Source organism: Brassica napus, chromosome A9 (genome assembly GCF_020379485.1).
Source record: "Brassica napus cultivar Da-Ae chromosome A9, Da-Ae, whole genome shotgun sequence".
Taxonomy (NCBI): Eukaryota; Viridiplantae; Streptophyta; class Magnoliopsida; order Brassicales; family Brassicaceae; genus Brassica; species Brassica napus.
The window spans coordinates 28,756,119-28,780,922 of NC_063442.1; the positions used below are offsets into that span (position 1 = coordinate 28,756,119).

A 24,804-nucleotide genomic window follows, 5' to 3' on the forward strand; every position below is an offset into this window, starting at 1 on the left:
TAAAAAAATGTTAACTATTTTATTTGAATATAATTATATATTGACATATTTTTCTTAGGAAATATTTTTAAAAAATATAAATTTATGTTATTAAAGAAACAAATAATAAGGGAAGTTATTATTTCTTATTATTTCAAATATTATAAGTGCAAAAGGAAACAAAAAAATAAAATAAAAATCTTAGTAATGGTATTGTCCAGAATATTTTTAATTCATTAAGGATAATTGTAATTAACTATTCTAAAAATTAATACGAAAGCGACACATAAAATTGACTTATAATAATATTATAGATGTTATCTTTTATGACACAAAGACCACAATACATCAGGAATTTTTTATGGATTCCCAACAGTTTGTGGTTTCAAATCGAATCATGATACTTCATTGAAAAGCCAAGACGGATTCCAGACAGATTTTTCTGACGAAAAATTTTAATACCTGATTCCAAACACTTTGTCTTCCCCATTCGTGTTCCCCATTCTACTCTCTCTCTCTCTCTCTCTCTCTCTCTCTCTCTCTCTCTCTCTCTCTCTCTCTCTCTCTCTCTCTCTCTTCTCTCTCTCTCTAAAAGCACGAAACTCTCCTTTGTTGCCATTCTCTATCAAAATTGTCTCCCTCTCTCCCAAAATCATCTCCATTTTTAATGATATTGTTAGATCATGTTAAATTGTAGATTTTACTGATTTGGAAATTAATTTTAACTATTTACACTTTCATATATATGATTAACTATCTTGATTTTACTTATTATTTAGAATTTGAGAGACAATAGAATTTCTAAAACTGGTTTGGGAGTGTATGTTCAGTAATCAGTTGATTATGTCTTATCAATACTTTTTTGAACTTGTTATATTTGCTTATTGTTGAATGTTTTGTTTTTGAACCATGAAAGGTTATTGAATTAAAGATTTTTGTATTTCGTATATTTATTTGGTCATGTATGATTTTAAATTTTGTTCGGATAAAAAAAGTACTTTTTAGGTTTTATGCGTACTTTTTGTAATTTGGATATACATACCCAAAAAATACCGAATCAGTTTTTTTTTTTTAAACTTTGAATACAAAGGAACCAAATCGAGTCAGAATTGATAATATTGGGGTTTTCTTAAAAGCCACACCCCTACTAATCTGAACTGATCAGAATCAATTTCTTTGTGGTTCCTATTTGACTACTAGAAGTGAAAAACTGAATAATCTGAAATCTGAACTAATCGAACTGAACACATATCAGAATCAAATGTGCGTGCCTAGATTAAAAAAAAAATCTCTATGTAAAAAAAATATGTTTGTTTGAAAAAAAAAAGAATTTAAAGGAAAATAATCAATAACTACCAGAGATAGTAGAAGATTGCATACTACTTCAAGTTTTTGACGAGCGGGATCACCTCCACAGAAATGTTATCGCCATTCGCAACAACCTCTCACAAAAAAAATGTTTAATTTGATATACTTATAATAATTTTGTTATTATGCAAAATTTAAATGCTAAATAAAACTATTGTTTTAAAATATAGTTGTTGATTATTTTGGCTCTAACAAAGCGTTATTTTAATGATATGGAAAAAGCGACAAAATATAAACATTAATGGCATTAATTGAGTTTCTGCAAAATATGAATTACGGTTAGTTAAAAATATTCAAAAATTAATACTGGGTCAAATATTTATCCTTTCTAAAACTCTATTGATTTTTTCTTTTCAAATTTTTAATTCAAATAATTTAGTATATTATGTAAACGAATAAATACAATTCAAAAATATAAATAAAAGGAGAAAAATTGTAATGACTAACTAATTAAAAATTAAAATACGAATGCCACTGAATTCAGTCTCCCCAAATTTTGATATACCATTTCTAAAACCGAATCAGTTTTATTTTTTTTTTAAACTTTGAATACAAAGGAACCAAATCGAGTCAGAATTGATAATATTGGGGTTTTCTTAAAAGCCACACCCCTACTAATCTGAACTGATCAGAATCAATTTCTTTGTGGTTCCTATTTGACTACTAGAAGTGAAAAACTGAATAATATGAAATCTGAACTAATCGAACTGAACACATATCAGAATCAAATGTGCGTGCCTAGATTAAAAAAAAAATCTCTATGTAAAAAAAATATGTTTGTTTGAAAAAAAAAAGAATTTAAAGGAAAATAATCAATAACTACCAGAGATAGTAGAAGCTTGCATACTACTTCAAGTTTTTGACGAGCGGGATCACCTCCACAGAAATGTTATCGCCATTCGCAACAACCTCTCACAAAAAAATGTTTAATTTGATATACTTATAATAATTTTGTTATTATGCAAAATTTAAATGCTAAATAAAACTATTGTTTTAAAATATAGTTGTTGATTATTTTGGCTCTAACAAAGCGTTATTTTAATTATATGGAAAAAGCGACAAAATATAAACATTAATGGCATTAATTGAGTTTCTGCAAAATATGAATTACGGTTAGTTAAAAATATTCAAAAATTAATACTGGGTCAAATATTTATCCTTTCTAAAACTCTATTGATTTTTTCTTTTCAAATTTTTAATTCAAATAATTTAGTATATTATGTAAACGAATAAATACAATTCAAAAATATAAATAAAAGGAGAAAAATTGTAATGACTAACTAATTAAAAATTAAAATACGAATGCCACTGAATTCAGTCTCCCCAAATTTTGATATACCATTTCTAAAACCGAATCAGTTTTATTTTTTTTTTAAACTTTGAATACAAAGGAACCAAATCGAGTCAGAATTGATAATATTGGGGTTTTCTTAAAAGCCACACCCCTACTAATCTGAACTGATCAGAATCAATTTCTTTGTGGTTCCTATTTGACTACTAGAAGTGAAAAACTGAATAATATGAAATCTGAACTAATCGAACTGAACACATATCAGAATCAAATGTGCGTGCCTAGATTAAAAAAAAAATCTCTATGTAAAAAAAATATGTTTGTTTGAAAAAAAAAAGAATTTAAAGGAAAATAATCAATAACTACCAGAGATAGTAGAAGCTTGCATACTACTTCAAGTTTTTGACGAGCGGGATCACCTCCACAGAAATGTTATCGCCATTCGCAACAACCTCTCACAAAAAAATGTTTAATTTGATATACTTATAATAATTTTGTTATTATGCAAAATTTAAATGCTAAATAAAACTATTGTTTTAAAATATAGTTGTTGATTATTTTGGCTCTAACAAAGCGTTATTTTAATGATATGGAAAAAGCGACAAAATATAAACATTAATGGCATTAATTGAGTTTCTGCAAAATATGAATTACGGTTAGTTAAAAATATTCAAAAATTAATACTGGGTCAAATATTTATCCTTTCTAAAACTCTATTGATTTTTTCTTTTCAAATTTTTAATTCAAATAATTTAGTATATTATGTAAACGAATAAATACAATTCAAAAATATAAATAAAAGGAGAAAAATTGTAATGACTAACTAATTAAAAATTAAAATACGAATGCCACTGAATTCAGTCTCCCCCAAATTTTGATATACGATTTCTAAAACTAAAAATATTTGCTTTTCAATGTTTGAATTCATATTACTTCTATGTTTAATAAGGTAGTATGTAGGGATAATTTGCAAAATACCCTATATAGGATTTGAAATTTAAAAATTGCATTTTCTAATTTAATTTTTTGAAAACTACACTTCTTTAATTATGAATTGACTTTTTTACCCAAGATATTTCAATAATTAAGATATTAATTCGAAATTAATATATAAATTCGAAATTAATAAAATAATATCAAAATAATTTTGTTTAAGATAAACATGTTATTTTATTATTTATAAAAACAAAGATAAATATGTGAATTATGATTTGTTTTGACTTTATCATGAAATTTATACAAATTTCCTTTTATTTTTTTTCTTCAACTTATATAAACAAGTCACGTTGTTAAAAGAAAAAGCAAATCACATTTGTCTCCTACTATCTTTTATTTAGTTATATTGAAATTTTGTGTTCGTTGGTTTGACATAGTATCATGATGGGAGGATGAAACTTGCGGGTGTTAAATTGACAGAGTTTGAACCGGGAATGGAGATGGAAAAGGAGGGCGAGCTGCCTTTGTCGAAAGTAGCAATTGATGATATCTTCTGATGGAACAGGTTAAGTAGGAAAAATACATTAACAAATGAGCAGTCTCATCATTCAAAATTCAAGTTCTTTTATCTTATCATTCCGCCATTGCTCCTCAGTTACTTCCTAGTCACCTAACACACAAGTTCCACGTTTATGAGGTTTTTGCAGTTGAGAGACTAGTACTAGTCACAATAGTAACAATACTAAATATTGCAGGACTTATCCTGTGTCAACATGACATTGTAGTCCCTGATTGTTACAACATTTATAAACTCCAATATTCACATGATTGTTTTCACACCTCCTTGAAGTCTTGTGTTTTTGTGCGTGAATCTTCTCCACGTCTTCTTCGGTTGTCTCTACAACCGGATAATGCCTCCTTTCACTCATAGGTAAGCATATCCTTCTTGTGCCGAGTAGCCTTGCTCTGTTTCTTCCAACATGCGGCCTCTCCCGTGTAGTCGTCTTTAACAAAAGACTCCACACCACTCTCGTTAATGAGCCAGGGGTTATGCGTTTATCTTCTCTATGGCGGGGAGTTTCAGTTATAAGTGTAACAATCTCTTAGGTTATAGTTTAACTACACCACCATGCTGTCTTTTTGACTACTACTGTCTAGTTTCTACCAAATCTATGTTTTTAACTTCTTTAAAGGGTAACAAGTGTTGCAGAGACAAACGGTCTTGGACAAAGTAGGAGCTAAAGAAATACAAAACAAAAAGTAGGAGCTAAAGAGTTCTCTCATGGGATCAATCAGATAATAGTATGGAACTAGAACGAGCATTTACAAATTTTGTGGTCTGCAATTTCAGAGTCCATCTACCGCATAAACGACACTTGCGTCGAACTTGAACAGAAGCAGAGTTCTTCAAAAGGTGTAGAACAAATGGAAAACATAACAAATGTTGTGAAAATAATCAACCTTATTACAAAATAAAACCAAAACAATTACCAAAACCTAGAGTAACCAAAACCAAACATTGCAAAAAAAAAATCTAGAACAAACGTCTAGAACAGAACAAACTTCAAATTCCAAAGTCGCAACTGACACGATTGTGTCCTGAACGATGACATCTTGAGCAAGCTTGTTTTCGTGCTTTTTTTTTGAGCTGTTGCTTGTTCTCCAAAGCATTCATATCTTCTTTTCACAGGTCTTTCAGCACCTCTTTTAACATCTGGAGGAAAGCATTTATAAGCCACAACATGTGGAGGTATTTCGCTTGCTTACAGCAACTCATCTATGGGTCTTATACTCTCTGAATATGCAGCACACATGTTTGCCTTTGAGTAGTATTGATGCATCAATAACCCAGGGTTAAAGCCTCGACTTGTTGCAGCCTTAGCAGCATGCTTACAAGGGATCTTGTCAACATTAAACACATTACATGTGCAAGTCATTTGTTGAAGATCAACCAAGTAATTTCTTGACCCATCAGTAACCTGAAACTCATGTTGATTTATTGACTGAACATCAAAAGTAGACGCCAAATCACACCTTCTATTGAGCTTCTTTTCAACTTTAGGCGTGAGAGAAGATTTGAGCATCACAGCACTTTCTCGATGGTTGAAAAATCACCGTGTAAGCAGAATTAGAAATTGAAATCTGATTGATGAATCAACAAATCTCTTGAGCTGAGAGGAAGAATCTGTAAAACTAGAGAGAAAGGAAAAAAAATTCAGAAATTGAATGGATATGAGAAGAAGACGAGAAGACGAGACTAGTCTTGCGTTCTTTAATTTTTTTTCAAAATAAAAAAATAAACTTAAGATATATTAAAAATATATGGGAAATATATTGTGTAGTATATTAAAAAGATATTCCCTATTCTCTAACGATTTTCTTTTAAAATAATTTTATAAAAAATTGTTTAATAGGAATTGATAAATATTAAGATTGGGCAATTTGGTAAATTTATATATAGATAAGTGTATTTTTCAGAAAGGTTAAACAAAAGTGCATTTTTCAAATTATATTTTATTGAAGTGCATTTATCCAAATTTTCCCTAGTATTAATTTAGTTGTGGTCAATACTCAATAGGATATTACAGTATATGTAAGGACGATAGTGAAGTAACTCCAAAAAAATACTCCCTCCAGATTTGAATATATGATGTTTAAGGTTGTGCACACATATTAAGAGAAATTAAATACTTACTTTTATCAAATACTTTTGGGTTTTGCTTTTAGTTAGTTTAAAGATTTATTTGAATCCCAATAAAATTCAACCACTTATATTTTTTACATTTTGATTTATATTTTATTTTAAAAACAAAATGCATTAATGAAAAGTAGAACATTATGGGGATGATTGGTTGGGGCTGTAGATGCTCTGGACAGCCAAAATTTAGTCTACAGCTATATATCTCAACCAATCGAGCTTTGCTTTCCTTAAAAAGCTCACAGCAAAATAATCTCTGCAAAATCAAAATATGGCTGTAGAGAGCTTTATTTCCAGAGCAAAAAAATAGTGCTTTAGAAATCTACAGCAAGGAAAGCTACAGCAAATAAATCTACAGATTAAATTCTACAGCAAAAAATATAAAGCTACAGCACTTACCAATCATCCCCTATACATTTGTATACAAGGGAAAAAACTAAAACATCATATATTCAAATCGGGAGGGAGTAGTAAAGAGCATTCAGTACTCTCTCTCTCTCTCTCATAAAAACACAGCCAATGACCTTCTCGTGGTCTTCTGTGCCATAAAAATCATTATATACATTCAAACACCAATCTGGCGCCACACACACATACTCTCTTCCTCTCTCTCCTTGTATGAGTGGTGAGATGGTTATCCCTATAAGGTGCAGCATCGAACCATCTGCAACATTTTTACTCGTTTTCTTTTTGTGTGTTTTCCAGCAAGTGTCTCTTCTTCACTCTCCCCAACGACCCTCTCTTCCATTCATAACTCTTTCTCTCTCCGGGCAAAATGGATAACTTCTTGCCCTTTTCCTCTTCTAACGCAAACTTTGTCCAAGAACTCTCAATGGATCTTAACAACAATCGCTCACGCTTATCAACGTTCCCTACTTATGATCATCATCATCAGGCGCAGCCTCACTCGTTGCAACCCTACTCATATGTTGCATGTCCTGTGGATCAGACGGCGGCTATGAATCCTCAGATCCCGGTTACACAAACCGGAAGTGAGTTCGGTTCTCTGGTTTGTAATCCCGGTTTCGGACAAGCAAGAGGTGGATTTCTTGATCCACACACGGCTAAGATGGCCAGGATCAACAGAAAGAAAGCGATGATAAGATCAAGAAACAATTCTAGCCCTAACTCTAGTTCGAATGAGCTGGTTGGTTCAAGGAGACAAGTGGTTCTTACCATGAAAAATAATGCCGAGATAGCAGCAAGGAAAGATCTCTATCGATATCCCTCATTCGATAACAAGGTTTGTTCCAAATATTAGATATTTTCGATTTTATATATATATAAAACTTGATCAAACGTTTTGGATTTTGTGGTTGACTGTAGAAGCTTAGGGTTTTGTTGGTGAAACACTTGAAGAACAGCGATGTTGGATCACTTGGGAGGATCGTTCTACCAAAGGTGTGTAAATTCTTACAATTCTTTTATCCATCGTTTTCGTTAAGGTGTAAAGATAAAATAAATTTTATAGGTAAAACATTAATATGAAATAGTTAACTTTAATATGAAATAGTTATCAATCACGTAACTACGAAATTTGAAACCTCAATTCCATGGAAAAGTTTTAGAAAAGTAATATGGTTTCAGGATTTGGCTGGCCCCTTTTTCAAAGAAGGTTTGTGGAACAAAAGTACATAAGTCATTGCGGCCACAAACTCTCATTAAGAAATTTCACTGAGATTTTTTCTAACATTTCATTCCATTTTTAAAATATAGTAGTAGTATATTTAGCGATTTCGTGGTTTAACCAATTACAAGTTCAGTCTCTAAAAACAACACGGAAAACAAGGGGAATGTGAAACATGACAACAAAATGTAGAATGTAGTAAAGTTGTTTATAGTATTTGTGTTTGTTCAAGTACGAATTTTTATGACATTTTTATAGATTTTTAGTTTAGGAAGAATATGGATTGTTTGTAAATTCTAACTAAGCTGATTTATTTAAAGATATCTGGAGTTTGAAGGATTAACAAATTCTTCAAGTTTTGGAGTGAAAAAATCTAAATAGATTCAATATAGTTTCCTTTTTGTAACCAATAAGGAAAAGACATGAGTGATAGAACATGAGAAATAATCAATTTTATTCTACTACTAGATAAAGTGAAACTGTTTATATGAATTTATTCCAAAATGATGCTGAAGAAAAATAAAGTCGTCTATTTGCCTTTCCTAATTAATTGACTCTTAAATGGTATACCTCGAAATCATTATGGGAAAGTATCAAGAAACAAAAAAAAACAATTTGGAAAAGAGGTTCAACGATATTTACTTGATACTGACTGAAACAAATTATAATTGTCTGTTATCTGTCTTAATTAAAACAGTAAGAAAGTCATTTTTCGATAAGAAAAGTCATTAAATAATCCCTTAAATAAGTCATGGCTTTGGAACGCAGAGAGAAGCTGAAGGGAATCTTCCGGAGCTATCTACTAAAGAAGGAATGATAGTAGACATGAGAGATGCGGACTCTATGCAGAATTGGTCTTTCAAATACAAGTTAAGTCTCGTTTTCATCTCTTATATGAACTCAATTATATTCACAAAAGCAATTTATTAATCGTTTTATTTTACCAATGGGTTATAACAATCTTTTAAGCTCACTTTTTGATGATTTCAAGTTAGAATTTTTATCAATGTCAATTTAATGTCATACTTAAAAAAGCTTGTATCACTGTGAACATAGGTTCTGGTCCAATAACAAGAGCAGAATGTATGTCCTTGAAAACACAGGTAATTAAGGAGCTACTATATTCTTTTTAAAGTATACTACTTATTTAAACTATTTTATTATAATACGTTTTTCCTTTTGTCTTAAAAATTAAAGGACAATTTGTGACTGAAAAAAGAGTTGAGATTGGAGATTTTTTAACAATCTACGAGGACGAAAGCAAGAATCTCGTGAGCTCTCTTATTAACTCTCTTTTCTTGTTTTATTTTAAAAAAGACAAAACTCTAAAATAAACTAATAATGATTGATTAGCAGTCCGAAATTGGAAATTTAAAAAGTGAGCCATTAAATTGTGTTTGTTAAGCATCTAGACAAAAACTTATTGCCTTTTTGACCTTTTCTGTCGATGATAGCTGTCCGTATAAGGAAGGTACTATAAGAATTTCAAACCTTAGTTTTAATATACTACTGAAAATCGATTCTTTATTCTTTTCTTTTTTTTGCTAAACTGAAAATTAAAGACATGATATATTCTTTCAAAAAAAGATGTGAAATATATGAGGGTGACTAGTATTAATTTAAATTTTATGTTTAATAAAATGCTTCTTCTATTTACTCATATTTTTATTCTACTATTTTGCTAAGTAGGGAGTGATGTAATATGTTTTTCTCTAGAAAAGTTGTTCTTTTTATCAGCCAATTTGTTTGGTTTGACTACATAAACTCTTTGTTGACAAAAAAAAAGCCTACATAAACTCTTCCAAATTAACAAACTGTTTTTAGGATTTGATTTCATATCAGAAATAATTTCTTTTAGAAAAATATTATTTTTATTTATCTAAATTTTTTCAATTTTGAAGATAATTTATTTCTCCATTATTTTCGACAAAGTTCAAATTTAATAAAAATATTTAGTATACTATTTTCTAGTTATCCTCACAAAATACTTTTTATTAGCATAATAATATAATGTGCAAAATTTAGTTCATACGTACTTGAATTTTATAACTAAGACAAATTGTTTTGTAATTAGAAACCTGTAAATGACATATTGGCATTTAACTGAGTAGGAGTAGTGTTTTGGTTCAAAAACATGGAACTTATTTACTACTCTACAGTTTTTCATAGGTTATTTAATTTTCCTTTGGATATTAAATAATCTAATATTTATAATATTTAAATCTCCTAACTTTTTCAGTTGTTAATCATTTATAAATTCAGCCAATTGCTAAGACACCTTAAAGCATGATTAACCTCGGTTTTTTAGCCGGGATTCTTAACTCATGATTTGACATTTTTTTATATATTTTTTGATTAAGAAACAGTTTTTTTATCTCTTATTTAAGAGACGGTTCTTAGCTATTCTTAGTTAAAATCTAAAAAAAGTTAAGAATCGTCTCTTATCCAAAATTAAGAACCCCAGTTAAAAGACTGGAGTTAATCATGGTCTTATATATGCATGTTTTGTTTGTTTGGTCTTACTGCAGTACTTCTCCATAAGAAAGCACGCAGACAAACCAAATGAAGGAAGAGAAGATGAGTCGATGGAAGCCAACGACATGAACTTCTACGAAGATATTGCGTTTGATTTCATACCAAAAGATGAAGACGAAGATTCTATTGCAATGCTCATCGGAAATCTAAATGATCACTATCCCAACCCAAACAATCGTATGGACCTCCCAATCGATCTTCATCAGCATCATCAAGCCACCTCATTGCCACCTGCGGATTACATGACCAATCCTCAGTATGGTGGTTCCTCCAATGATCTCATGAGCTTTAACGACTTCGTATGGTGATGCGATTGAAGTTGATATAGCTATATAGAAGTGGTATAAAAAATTTAAAAAGAAAAGATTATCGCTCATCATATTCATATCTATCTATTGATAAAGTATTTTTGTCAATCTATTATTTATGAAAAATAATATTAGTTACATATATAAGTTTCATTTGGGTTTTATAAAGCATAAGAGATAATAGACGAAAATATAATTCAGGAATTAAAAAAAAAACAATATTTGGGTTCATCCCTAAGATGAATGGTTAAATTTACCTCACTTTTTATAATCAACCAAAGTGCCATGTAAAATTAATTAAAAAGACAATAATTTTTTAAAAAAAAATGGCTGAAAAAATCAGCACTGACATTAACACCGTCTACAAAACCCGAAATCTAAAATCTAAACCTTAAACCTTAAATCTTAAACTCTAATTCCTAAACCTAAAAAAACTTTAAACCATAAACCCTAAATACTAAATACTAAACTCTAAACCCAAAATCTTGAACTCTAAACCCAAAGCTCTAAACCATAAATCCTAAACCATCAATCCTAAACCTTAAACTCTAAACCATAAATCCTAAACCCTAAACCCAAAACTCTAAACTATAAATTCGAACCCTGATCAAGTGATGGATTTAGGGTTTAATTTAGAGTTGTGTTTTTTGGGTTTAGGGTTTAGGATTTAGGATTTAGGGTTAGGTTTTTGGGTTTAGGGTTTAAGATTTTGGGTTTAGAGTTTAGGGTTAAGAGTTTTGGATTTAGAGTTTAGGATTTAGAGTTTTGGGTTTAGGATTTGGGGTTTAAAGTTTAGGTTTTAGGTTTAGGGTTTAGATTTTTGATTTTTAAAGTTTCGGGTTTTGCAGACGGCTTTAACGTTGGTGTTATTTTTCTCAGCCACTTTTTTTTTTAATTAATCGTGCATGACAATTTGGTTGGTTAGGTGAATTTAACTATTCACTAGGCCTGGGCATTCGGGTCCTCGGGTCGGGTTCGGGTCGGGTCGTCTCGGGTCCGGGTCCTTCAGGTCTTAGAGTTTAGGACCCGATAGGATAATTTGAAAATTTCGGTTTCGGATCGGTTCGGGTAAAGGATATAGGAACCGGTAATACCCAAGTATTTTCGGGTCATACAACTTTTCGGGTCGGTTCTCGGGTTTTCGGGTCTTTTAAGGATTTTCGGGTATTTTTAATGGTTTACGGGTCGGTTTTCTTCATTCTCGGTTTGGGTTTGTAATATTCGGGTCCATAATACCCTATATACCTGAGCTTTACCCTATATTTCTGTAAAAACCTGAAATGAATTGTTATGTAAAAAAGTTTAAAACGAGCAATAAGATTAATGATTCTAATCTTTCTATGACAATTTTCAAACTTCATACTTCATTAAAAACAACAAATTCATAACAATACCACAACTTAGTAGCAGAATGACAATATAAAGTTTTACCATAAGAAGTTTTAAACATGATGAGTGCAAATTCAAAAACAAAAACAACAACAACAAACCAACAACATTCAATAGTCTCAGTCTCGAACTTTTGACTCTTCTACCAGCAACATTCAACCTTGAAACACAGGTTCAAATTCTGTAACAAAAAGATCAATGCAACAAGTCAATACCAAAATACAAAACATAATGCCATACGAATTAAAGAGTTTAAAAACCAGAATTATACCTCTCATAAGATCATCTTGCTCCTCTATCAGCTTAAGCATTTGTTCCTTTCCTTTGATTCCTTTTTCTTTGAGTCTAATCTCGCATTTGAGCCACTGCTCCGTGCACATTAGTACTTCAATCATAAAATGCGTCAAACAGCTTCTGCTTGGGTCTAAAATTCGTCCACTGGTGCTGAAGGCAGATTCAGATGCAACTGAACTCACTTGCATTGCAAGTACATCCTTAGCTAACGTTGACAGAACCGGATACTTTCCACTATTAACCCTCCAGAAAGAGAGTACATCATACTCTGCAACAATGACAAGCTTATTCATCTTCTCAGGATTTGTTCCAAATGGATTCCAATACTTGCCAAGCTTCACTAACATGTTTGCTGCCTTAGACCTTAAAATCTCATCAGGACCAGGAGCAGTGCTTAAAGCACTAATGTTCCTTGTTACTGTGACGATCGCATGATACAACTTATGCGCAGTAACATGAATTGTTGCAGACAGAGTCAAAGTAGCCTGGTAGAAAATAATTAAGAACTGGACTAACCTATCAACAGCTTCCCAATCCTCTTTACTTGGTGGTCCAACTTGCTTTTGTCCATCCACAATCTCATTGAAGTAGTCGTTGTAGGGCTTGTCCTCAGCTTCCATCTTCTCAAAAGCCACCTTGAACTTTAATGCTTGCTCTAGCATCAAATTGGTCGCATTCCACCTAGTTTTCACATCCAAAGGTAAGCTTCCTCTCTGAAGTCTTCCTGACTCTACATGTCGCTCAAAAGAAATCTGCCTCTGAGTTGAAGACCTCACAAAATAAATGGCATTACGAATGGCATTGACACTGCTCTCTATCTCCAGCAAACCCTCTTTAACAATCAGATTGAGAATGTGAGTAGCACACCTAAAATGCAGAAACTTTCCATCTAGAACCAATGCATCAGCGCCATTTTTCTCAATAAAAGCTTCAGAAAACTTTCTCAATGCAGAAGTATTAGCTGTGGCATTATCTACAGTTATGCCATACACCCTTTTGATATCCCATTCCTCTAAGCAATCAAGAAGTACCTTATAATCCAGAAAAAAAAAACAAGAATCAAAATCGGGTTACATAACAACAACATGGACGTTATCAACTTAATAAAAAACAGAAACAAGCGATAAATTCAGTTTAAAAAATTCAGTTAAATCCAATGAGCAAGAGATAAATTCAGTTAAAAAACTCAGTTAAATCCATTGAGCAAGAGATAAATTCAGCTAAAACAATTAAATCCAATGAGCAAGAGATAGATTCAGCTAAAAAAAATTATATCCAAGAAGTACCTTAGATATTGTTGATCCTTTGTGATCATACACATTCTTGAATCCAATGATGAGTTTCCTCAAATGCCACGAGCTGTCTACAAAATGTGCCGTAATGACCATGTAGCTGGCACCGGTATGAGGAGCATTCCAAATATCAGTCGTCAGTGACAGCCGTTGATTGTTCTCCTTCAGAATCTTCTTCATTGCCTCTTTCTTTTGCACAAAGGTCTCAACAATATCTCGGGTTGCTGTTCTTCTAGAATGAGGCACGTACAACTTAGTCTTGTTGCAGAAGTTCCTCCAAGCTACGCTCTCCACCCAAGATAAAGGCAACTCTCCCACAACCATCATCTCATTTGTCTCGTGTCTGAAGACAGATTCAGATACTCTGCACACTCTGACGTTACCATCTTCTTCGACATCTAAAGCATCTTGAGTATTATCTTTGTTCACAGCTAACCATGCTTGGTAAGCCTTGCACGCAAGATTCACATGTTTCTTCAAGCTTGTTGTTCCTGATCTTGTTGCACATGCCATCTCTTTCCCACAATAGTTGCAGATGGCTCTATCATTGTCTTCTCTCTTTCTAGTAAAGTGTTCCCAAACCTTTGACGTCCTCTTCTTTTCTGACCTTGAGCCACTGCAGTTTTCGGTTTTCTTTCGTTTTCCTTTGTTACGAGAGAGTGGAGTCTCAATTTCATCTTCTGATATATCTACTGGTGGATCATCACCACAAGATGCCATCTGCATTATAGACAAAACAAAAATCAAACTCGGATTATGTAACAACAACAACGACATGTTCTAATAATAAACAGAAGTTACAGAACACAAGACTACAAGAGTCAAGAGAAATAAACATTGAGTTTAATCAAACATTGAGGTTTAATCAAACATTGAAGATCAAGATCAGAGGAACAGAAACAGAAGAGATAAATACAGTTTAAAAAACTATAAACAAGAATCAAGCTTGGGTTTAATCAACAAGAATCGATACCATAAACAAGAACCAAACTCGGATTAAAACAAAAGCCATAAACAAAATCGAGACTTACCCTGCTTTGATTTGTAGACAATGCTGTCGCTGATGAAGAAGTGGGTAGGGTTAGGGGGTTTCGAAGGAGAACTTGATTATGATGAGATTCCAGTTTGATAATGTTTGTTGATTTCGGATTTATATGTTGATAGATCAATAAAGTAGCGACTCTTCGATTCAATTTTTTTTAGGGGAGTGGAACGATGTAGGAGGAGGTGTTGCTGCATCGGGGAAGCCGGGAAGAGAAGAGATAGATGTAGGCTGGTTTAGATAGATGTAGGCTGGTTTAGGTTTGGTTTAGGTTTGGTTTAGGGAATTGATTCGGGTCTAAAATTAACCCTATCGGATATAGGGTACGGTTCGGGTAGGGTACTCTACCCGCGGGTCCGTAGTCTCAAGACCCAATAGGGTAATATGGTGTCACCCGAACCGGGTTTTTCGGGTCGGTTCCGGTCCACATTTTCGGGTCCGGGTAAAATGCCCAGGCCTACTATTCACCATGGGAGTGAGCCTAAGTATTGTTCAAAAAGAAATCAGCAATAGCTGATCGACTAAGTAATAGATAAATATTTCCATTTGCAACATTTATAACAATGTAACTATGTATTTAGTTACTAGGTGATTCGTCCGCGCATGCATGCATAATCATTATAAAATTATTTATTAATATCATTATTAATTTATAGACCATCATTATAAGTTATTGTTTATGCTCTCAGATAGTTTAAAAAAAACATCACATTATTTATATATGAATAAGTTGTTTATCAAAATATATATTCTTATTATTGTTTTAAAAATTTTGCAATCATGTATTATACATATTTTGAAAAGTTCGTTACTGTATTAAATTCTTAGAAACTCTCATGTATTATAAATATTTTGATTTTTTCGCAATTGCTTTAAATCTTTTTAGAAATTCTCATGTATTATAATATATTGAAAAATATTTGTATACACTACATTCAATTAAACATTTAATTATGCATCTATTTATATCTTAATTTATATTTTTATTTATGAAAAAATTGGATAGTAACAAAGTATATGTAAGAATTATTTTTTATTTTAAAAAATATGTTTCTATATTTCAACAATTTTAACTGTATTAATTTATAATCAATTATCTAACAAATAAATAATTTAGTTGTTCATTAAAGTTAACCGCTCTAACTTTTACGTGAAAGTTCGGATCGAAAAAAATTATTTTGTAAATAATAAATTTGTCAAAACCGTGTATATATAATTAAAAAGTGATTTTCTGATTAATTAGATAAGCACGTCTAAAACTTTGATCCAAACCCTAACCGATATACAGTATCTAAGCCCAGCCCTTTTGGTCCTATAAATAGACTGTACTACTTAACAGACTTTTAACTCTGGAGTATGAGTCTAAGAACCTAAAACAGAGCCCAGATAAGTAGCCATAGCAATAGTTTAAAAGCATTTTTTTATTGCTATGAGGTATCAAGGTCGTAATCCCTCCGAGCTCGAAAACACAACACTTAATATAATATATTAGGATCGGCCTGCGCTACGCGCATGATATGATTGTCGCGTGGTCTATATATTATTATATATTGTACATTTTTATTGCGCTGCCAATTGTTGCCATACATGAGATTATGTGTTCTTTGGATGTTAGGTTGTTGACTTGTATTATTTTTATATTTGTTTGGATAGTAAAAGTGGTTTTGGCTGACCGAATGAGTATAAATAGAACTAATAACTGATAGTTGTAACAGAGTAAATGAAGTTGAACTAAAAACATATTGTAAAGTTGATTGTACAAAATGGAATTTGTCAATGCATGTATTTTATATTATTTCGTGGGTTATTGAATATATCGAAGAATGTAATTTTTGTTGTGAATTTTTCCTGATTTTGAGGTAAATATGGTGTGAACATGTAGGAAGTTTATGGTGAACGTATAATACTCCCTCCCTTCCATAAAAATATATTTTTTAGTATTTTCACACATATTAAGAAAACACACTAAATTACTATAATAAATATATTGTTTTCTGTAATTTTTAATAATTTTTAATCAATAATAATTCAATAAAGTCAATTAATTTTCTTGAAGTTTACAATTTTTTTATAGAAAACACAAAAAATACATCTTTCTGAAACAAATTTTTTTCTAAAAAATCTATCATTAAAGAACGGAAGGAGTAATATAGTAAATTTTCTTCAATGTCAGTTATAGATTTCGTAACAATTGTTGTCGTTTTTTCCTATTTATGTTTTTGTGGCGCTTTTTTGCTTAGTTTTAGGGTGCAATAATAATATGAGGGAATAGGTTACTGATCAGTTTATTTTTCAAGATGTTGGTTACATTGAATTGTTGGCTAATGAGTAATATTTATTTTTGCATTTTTTATTTGTTTATTTATTTGGTGATGTCAAGTATTGCTAAGCTCACATTTTTGTGGGTTAGATAATGGAAAATTCTCTCAACTAGACATTTTTAAGTTTTTGTCACAAAAGTATACTTAAAAAAATGACCAAAATAACCCCATTTTATTTTAAAATTTGTAATATTTATTTTTAATTTGTAATATTTATTTTTAATTTTTAAAAATTTGAAACAATATCTCCAAAACCTTACCCCGTAACTCTAAACCCTAAGTCTAGATTAGTTAATCATAGGGTAAAAATATATTTTTATCATTTAATAAAACTTATTTTGGTCATTTATTTTCTTCATTGAGCAGTATTTTTGTGACAAAAACTTAAAAAGCGCTATTCTAGGAAATTTTTCTTAGATAATTGGTTATTTTATATTTCTTAGATGTGGTTTTTGTCTTTTGAAATTTTTATGAATTACAAATCTTATTCTAAAAATGAAAACATAACATTTTTTCAAATATTATACAGATTAGATGCATGGAGAAGAGATGACGCAATGTTCGTAGTAGATTTGGTTGATTTTGAGGACTGATTAAAATAAAAATAGAACTAACTACATAAGGTAAAGCAACGTATGCATAACCTTTTTTTTTTTTTGATAAAACGTATGCATAACTTAAACTTAAACAAAGAAGACATAAACACACACGAAAAGATTTAGGAAGAAAAAAGGCTTAATATCTGAATGGAGGATTAAGTTTCAAGATTTCAAATTTGTATTATTAATAGTTAATTAATGATAAACAAATCCATATAAATATAGGAAAATTATTATTATAATTTTATGTTGAGTGTATGTATCCCTTTGACATCAGTGTTGATCTGTGTTTACTTCTGCAGGTTAGTCGTGTTTGTAATTCCTGTGAGTGGGAGGTGTGTGATATTGTTAATTAATTATTATGGTAAGATGGAATCTTCGGATTGTTCTAACTACGGGTTGCTTCAAGGAAAGGGAGGTCCTGGGTATTGATATGCCTGGTCTGGAGGTGTGTGTTAGCTGTGTTGTAGTTAGTGGGCACCTGTATTTTAAATTGTTTGTTCTAACTGTTCTGGCATGCCGACGGTCTAATTGTACAAAAATTTAAATTATTAGTGCGCACGGTTTAATTTGTAATGTTATGGATTGTAGTGAAGAGAGTGATGATGTAACGGTGACCTTTACGCAATTGTATTTTGATAATGTGACCAATTATAGTATAGTTTCTAGTAGGTACTCTGAGAGTATTTGTGGTTGCATGTTGACAAAACGCACATCTAATTTTATGTGTAGAATAAATTTTTAGTGCCTCACTAAATTTTTTGACCTTGCTGGGTTTAGAGATGCTCGGCTTGCATCTGAAGATGCTATTTTTTTCCTGAGATGAAACATTAAAAAGCATGTTAAATCATATGTTTTTGAAATTATTGACAACACCCAAATTATCATTGTAACGATGCTCTAACATTTGAATATCAGTACATTAGCTTGGATGCCGATGTTAAAATGTGTAAATCGTTGAGAATGACTTGAGTTAATTAAAAAGACGGTTCAAACCAAAGTTAATAGACTTATAATGCAACTGGATTGTAAATATTTGGAATGAAATGATGTGGAATGGTCTATTCCATTAATTTTATAAAAAAATTTACCATTTGACATGAATGGAATGTAATACTCATTCCATCAATTCCAAAAATAAATAGAGAAAATACAAAGAGAATCATTCCATAACAAATTTGATCATGAAAAAATGGAATGAATTCAATTCCATTTTTTGCTGTATTCCATTCCTACCATTCCATTTATTTTAAATTCCACAAATTCCATATATGTTTACCGGTTACACCCTTAGAAAAAGCAAACACTAACAGTTCCAAATAAATTATTGGATCCCAAAATGAAACGTAAAAAGTTATAATGGTCTACATAAAGTGCATCTGGCCCATTATCTCCATCGATGGAGTGTATATTATCTCTTTCATCTGTGCAATCAAAGAAGTTGAATGTTGGAAACTGATGTTTGAAGAATCAACTCTTTCTTTCTCTGTTCTTGGTTTCTTAGTCTTCCATTGATTCTCATAGTATATGAGCTTGAGACTTCCATTCTCAGAATCATACTGAGGATGGTGAACAATAAGGACGTGACTTCCTGTATTGTCTCTGTTTCTCTTCAAAGACTTGGGTTTTGTTATTGCTCTGTCATGATCTCTCTGTTTTCAGTCTTCTGTCGATATTGTTGTTGCTGTTTGTCGTTGCTGATAACAAACAATTGAGCGATGAAAGATCGATCGAAGTAGCTTTGTCACCAACATGTTGAATTTCACCAATGACTCAAATTCGTGCACAAATGAGTTGGTGAGAAGAAGAGCAGAGTTCTTAGCCATAAGCTTATTTCATCCCCATATCAAATCTGATCCTTGATGCTCCATGATTTTGCTCTCTCGGGTCACTCCATAGATATCTTGCGCGTAAACGGATTCTAATCCTTCCATTGGATCAAACAAAGCCCTGAGAAAACCAACAACGCCAATGTGAGAAACAAAGCAAGTTTTCCATATAGAAATGATCATTTCATGGAACTTATCTCCATCTATATTCATGTTCATCTGTCCACAAAAACCAAATTTTCAGGTTTGAAGTTTTCTTAAGATGGTTGAACAAAAAAAAAGTCTTCTTAAGATTAATCAATGTCTTGCAAACATATATATATAACGTTTGTAGTCATACATTATTTTCAGCCAAGATAGGAGGGAGTAATGGTAGGAGAATCTTCATTGGCGGACTTGAACTCCTGCGTCTTGAGGTTCAACCCTGGCTTCACCCATACTTTGGCTTCATAAAGTGTCTTCTTCCCAACCCCCAATGATCTCCAGGGTGAGATGATGCATCGTTTTTTCTACAACTTTTTCTTTCTCGTTCACCACCGCACAAACTTGACCACTGCATTATACGATTTTGAAAAACCAAGAGCCCAAAACATTACTCAATGATAAAATCACTTCCAAGCCTGGCCAAAGAGATCTATATAAACGTACTCATCATCCACCATAAATCAATTCCCAAGATCTACACTTATCACACTGAAACACTAAACATGCGAAGGTATAACAGTAACTGAAAGCAAGATGAATAATTAGAAATAACACTAAATCCCGTTATAGATTAAACGGATATCAAAGCAGAAACATGAATCGATAACAAAAGCTATCATAACAAATTTTGGTTTTAGTGTAAGAAAAGAAAAAAATAAAACTTAAAACTAAAAGCTTAAAACAACTCTTCCAGAAACAATGACCATGTGCATAAACTGAAATAAGTTAAATCTCTCAGAAACCTAAGAGGAAAAACTGGTGAATTTTACGGAAGGAAACTCACATATTTATAGGTTGGATTCACACGATGCATTGATGAGGGCATGCATTTAATCAGACATCGTGGGAAGAGTGGAGGATTGGTGTTAATCTGAGCCTTAATGGTGATGCTTGAATGTGGTCGACTTATGTAACGGTGCTGGATTTCGTTGCCAGTGAAACGACTCCAATCGATTAGCCACATGATTTTGTTTACCGGTTAAAAGAGTTCAAACCGATTAGTCACACACGGCGTCCTCCAACTGAGTCTGGCCTGAGTTAGGGGCTGTTTGTTTCACCATTTGTCATCTCCATCCAAATGATTCATTTGTATGATCCATTCAGATTTTTCTGATTGTTTGTTAATCCATCCAGATAATTCATCTAGATGAATCATCTAAATGAATCTTATGTTTGTTTCTTTGTTTTCATTTCCATTCAAATGAGTTTAGTAAACAAATTACCAAAATACCCTTGTATTGTTTTAATCATATGTTTGATATTAATTTTAACTATATTACATTTAATTATTTAGTTTAATATATTTACATTAAAATTATTTCAAAATTAACGAGTTTTTTTTTTGCGGTTTGGACGAAAAAAAAAAGTTTTTTTGGTTTTAGCGAGAAAACACATTTTTCGGTTTTGGCGGGAAAACAAGATTTTTGGTTCTGGCGGGAAAACGAGAAACTTGGTTTTGGCGGGAAAATACAAATTTTTGGTTTTGGCGAGAAAACATGTTTTTGCGGTTTTGGCGGAAAGAGACGTTTTTGGCGGGAAAACGCGCTTTTTGCGGTTTTGGAGGAAACACGTTTTTGCGATTTTCACGGAAAAATGAATTTTTTTGGTTTTGGCGAGAAAACGAGATCTTTCGTTATTGGCGGGAAAACGCGTTTTTGCGGCTTTGGCGGGAAAACACGTTTTTTCGGTTTTGGCGGAACAACGCATTATTACGGTTTTGGTGGATAACGCACTTTTTGCGGTTTTGGAGGAAACACGTTTTTGCGATTTTCACGGAAAAACAAATTTTTTCGGTTTTGGCGAGAAAACGAGATCTTTCGTTATTGGCGGGAAAACGCGTTTTTGCGGCTTTGGCGGGAAAACATGTTTTTGCGGTTTTGGCGGAAAACCGCATTTTTACAGTTTTGGCGGAAAAACGCATTTTTGCGGTTTTGACGGAAAAAAACACGTTTTTGCAGTTTTGGCGGGAAATGCGTTTTGTAATTTTGGTGGGAAAACACTCTTTTACAGTTTTGGCACGAAAACACGTTTTTGGCGGGAAAACGTGTTTTTGCGGTTTTGGCGGAGAAACACGTTTTTGGCGGGAAACGCGTTTTTGTGTTTTTTTTTGCGGTTTTCGCGGGAAAACAAGATTTTTCGGCTTTGTCGGGAAAACGAGATTTTTCGGTTTTGGCGGGAAAACGAGATTTTTGATTTTAGCCGGGAAACACGTTTTTTTGGTTTGGCGGGAAAATACGTTTTTGCAATTTTGGCGGGAAAACGTGTTTTTGTGTTTTAGCGGAAAAATGTGTTTTGGGGTGTTGACGTGAAAACATGTTTTTTGTGATTTTTGGCATGAAAACACGTTTTCTGTTTTTGCGAAAAAACACATTTTTGCAATTTTGACAGGAAAATGCGTTTTTGGGGTTTTGGCGTAAAAAAATAGTTTTAGGTTTTCGTGGAAAAACATGTTTTTGTAGTTTTGTTAATTTTCGTATGAGACAAAAATGATATTATGTTTAGGTTTGTAATTTGTGAATTATGTTATGGACATAATAGATATTATATCATTTTGAATGAACTATTTCCATTCAAATGATCCAAATTGGTTCAAAACTTTAAAATTAATCTTAAATTTCTAAATGTCATTCGAATGATCCATTTGAATGAGTTGCACTTTTAGTGTCTAAACAAACAAAACTTTCATTTTCACCCAAATAATTCATCCAGACGAAGAAACAAACGGGTCCTTAGTGGTTCTCCATGATACAGTCGGATGCGTGGAAGAACATGAGATGTTATGCGGCGGCAACGGAGTTTTGGAGAAGAGAGACGTACATGTGGGTTTCATACTTTCATTTAATCAATACACAAAGCCTTATTTACTAAAGCCAATTTGAATAAGATTACCAAAAGTCCAATAATGATCCATCAAAGAACTGAACGGAAAAGAAATACCTTTACAAATGACCGAAGCCCATTATTTAAAGGTTAAATGAAACGCATAGTATAAGAAACTAGACACGTGTCGCCCTCTGGTGCATAGATTTTCTGATCTGAAATCCTAGGTGGCAGCACACTAGAAATGAAGAAACCGTACGTCATATATATAGAAGATTCCACCCGTCCACAATAAAATTCCTTTCACATAGACGAAAAACATCCATAATAATCGACCGTCGATTTTGCATTGTATCATTAGGAAGGAAGTTTTTTTTTTTTTTTTGGTAAAAATGTTAAGTTTATTACCATTTTCATTTTAGACAGATTTTACAAAGATCACAAGAAGCATTAGGCAACTTTGCTTCCTCTCCCTTCAGTCAAGGCAATGCTATGTATTCTATGTTGTGCGTGGTTGGGGTCTCCTTCGTTTTTTCAATACATGAGAAAAACGTAACCTATGATTTTACCCTTAGCCCGACTGAAACACATATTCAGTCCACGTAATTTAACTTCACAAACATGGAACTTCATACGAATTCAGTCCACAAACGTATTTAATATTGCGTTTCAGCAAGCCCTTTCTCAAAAAATTATTATTATGTTTCATTAAACTTATCTTTCAAAACATTTTTTTTCTAAAAAATAGATCCTTTTAAAGCGGATGGGGTATATTTTATTGTGATTCATTAATATTTTATTTAAAAATCAATTTAACAAATTAATAATTTGTCAAATTCTTTTACTGTTGAAACTTAACTGGATTTAAAAGGACATTAGGGAATTCGAATAATAGTTATACTGAACTGATAATCCTGAATTTGGATCTTAATATATTGAAATTCTATGATATCTAACCAACTTCTATAAAAAATATGCAAACATTATTTTGGTTTAAAATAAAACAAAAAACAAAATATTTAATACAATCGATAATGCTCTCCAGGATACGCTCCTGGCTTTGCTCCGACGGATTGATTGCAGAATTTCACGTGAGCTTGTTTCATCAATCGGTAGGGACTCAGTTCCAAAATACTTTCTCTTAAAAGTATAGATCTGGATCAAATTAATATAGCCTTGAAACTTCTAGTAATAAAATCCAGTTGACTAAAGTTAAATATTATTTCATATGTTTCATAGCTCTTCGATGCTCAGTTTAAAAGATAAGGGAATAATAAGGATTAGAAAAACAGAAGAACAAGTGGGGATTTTCAATTTGTTTTAGAGTTTCAATGAAAAACTAATAATATTTTTTAATTTATTTTTCTATTTGGTTGAAATGTAGTTAGGTGTATGGGTAATAATGTTTTTCTAATCATTATAGTATTTGATATTATTTTCTTAATCTTTTAAACTGAGCATTGAAAAGCAATGGAAAAAATTCCAAATAGTTAGCACATACAAAAATAGATAATTCGTATATTAAAAAAAACATAATTTTATGTAGAGGTTTGGATTCCGCCCTTGTATGTTTCTCAGTTTTATAAATCAAATTCAGATGGAAAAATAATGTAGAGCCGGTATAACCTTTTATTAGTATATCTTCATCACAAATGGAGTATACTGTTACGTACATAAAAACAAAATATAAGCCCAAAGACCGAACAGCCGAACACCAAAGTAGCCATAAATCTTGGAGGAAAACGTGATGAGTTCACGATCATATTTATTTTTCAGGCATATTTCTACATTATCTATAAAAAGCAAAGAGAATCATGCCAACAACAATTATGATTAGTCGACTTTGTAAATGTGATGATACATATTCAAGTTATCCAATTTAAACATCTTTAACAATTATGGCTATAATTATGTTGTATCTATAACGAGAGTCGGAGACGTTAGACCAAAGTATCCAAAGATAGGTTTAACTTGAAAATAACAATTATTGATAGGGGTTCCACCAATATCATTCGAGTCTATCATGTTTCCCATACTTTTGCAGGTAACACGAACATGTAACGTGACAAAATTTTGTTTTCCTCAACGGTAACAATTTAATTTACCTATTCTATTCGTGAATCGATTAGACGTTTGAAACTAAATTATATTGGACATAGAAAAAAAAAACAAAAACAATACAGACAACCGGCAAAAAAAAGAGTCCAGCGTAATTTGTTTAGCTGTTTAGAGAAAAACTGTTATCATCAATTATGATAGATTCAAATTTGAA

The 24,804-nt window shown here is 31.8% G+C and overlaps 1 protein-coding gene across 1 annotated transcript; it reads left to right on the forward strand.

The window, feature by feature from the left end:
- The first annotated feature begins 6,074 nt into the window (after positions 1–6,074).
- Positions 6,075–14,611, forward strand: LOC106418025 (B3 domain-containing transcription factor LEC2-like). Its single transcript, XM_013858713.3, has 6 exons — positions 6,075–7,515; positions 7,599–7,673; positions 8,668–8,768; positions 8,956–9,002; positions 9,097–9,170; positions 10,428–14,611. The coding sequence occupies exons 1-6, from the start codon at positions 7,048–7,050 to the stop codon at positions 10,740–10,742; spliced, it is 1,080 nt and encodes a 359-aa protein (XP_013714167.2). The 5' UTR covers positions 6,075–7,047; the 3' UTR covers positions 10,743–14,611.
- Positions 14,612–24,804: the final 10,193 nt, after the last annotated feature.

Coding starts and splice junctions, on each gene's coding strand:
- LOC106418025 (XM_013858713.3), top strand. CDS start 7,048: ATGGATAACTTCTTGCCCTTTTCCTCTTCTAACGCAAACTTTGTCCAA. Junction 7,674..8,667: donor GGAGGATCGTTCTACCAAAG/GTGTGTAAATTC, acceptor TTTGGAACGCAG/AGAGAAGCTGAAGGGAATCT. Junction 9,003..9,096: donor GTATGTCCTTGAAAACACAG/GTAATTAAGGAG, acceptor TAAAAATTAAAG/GACAATTTGTGACTGAAAAA.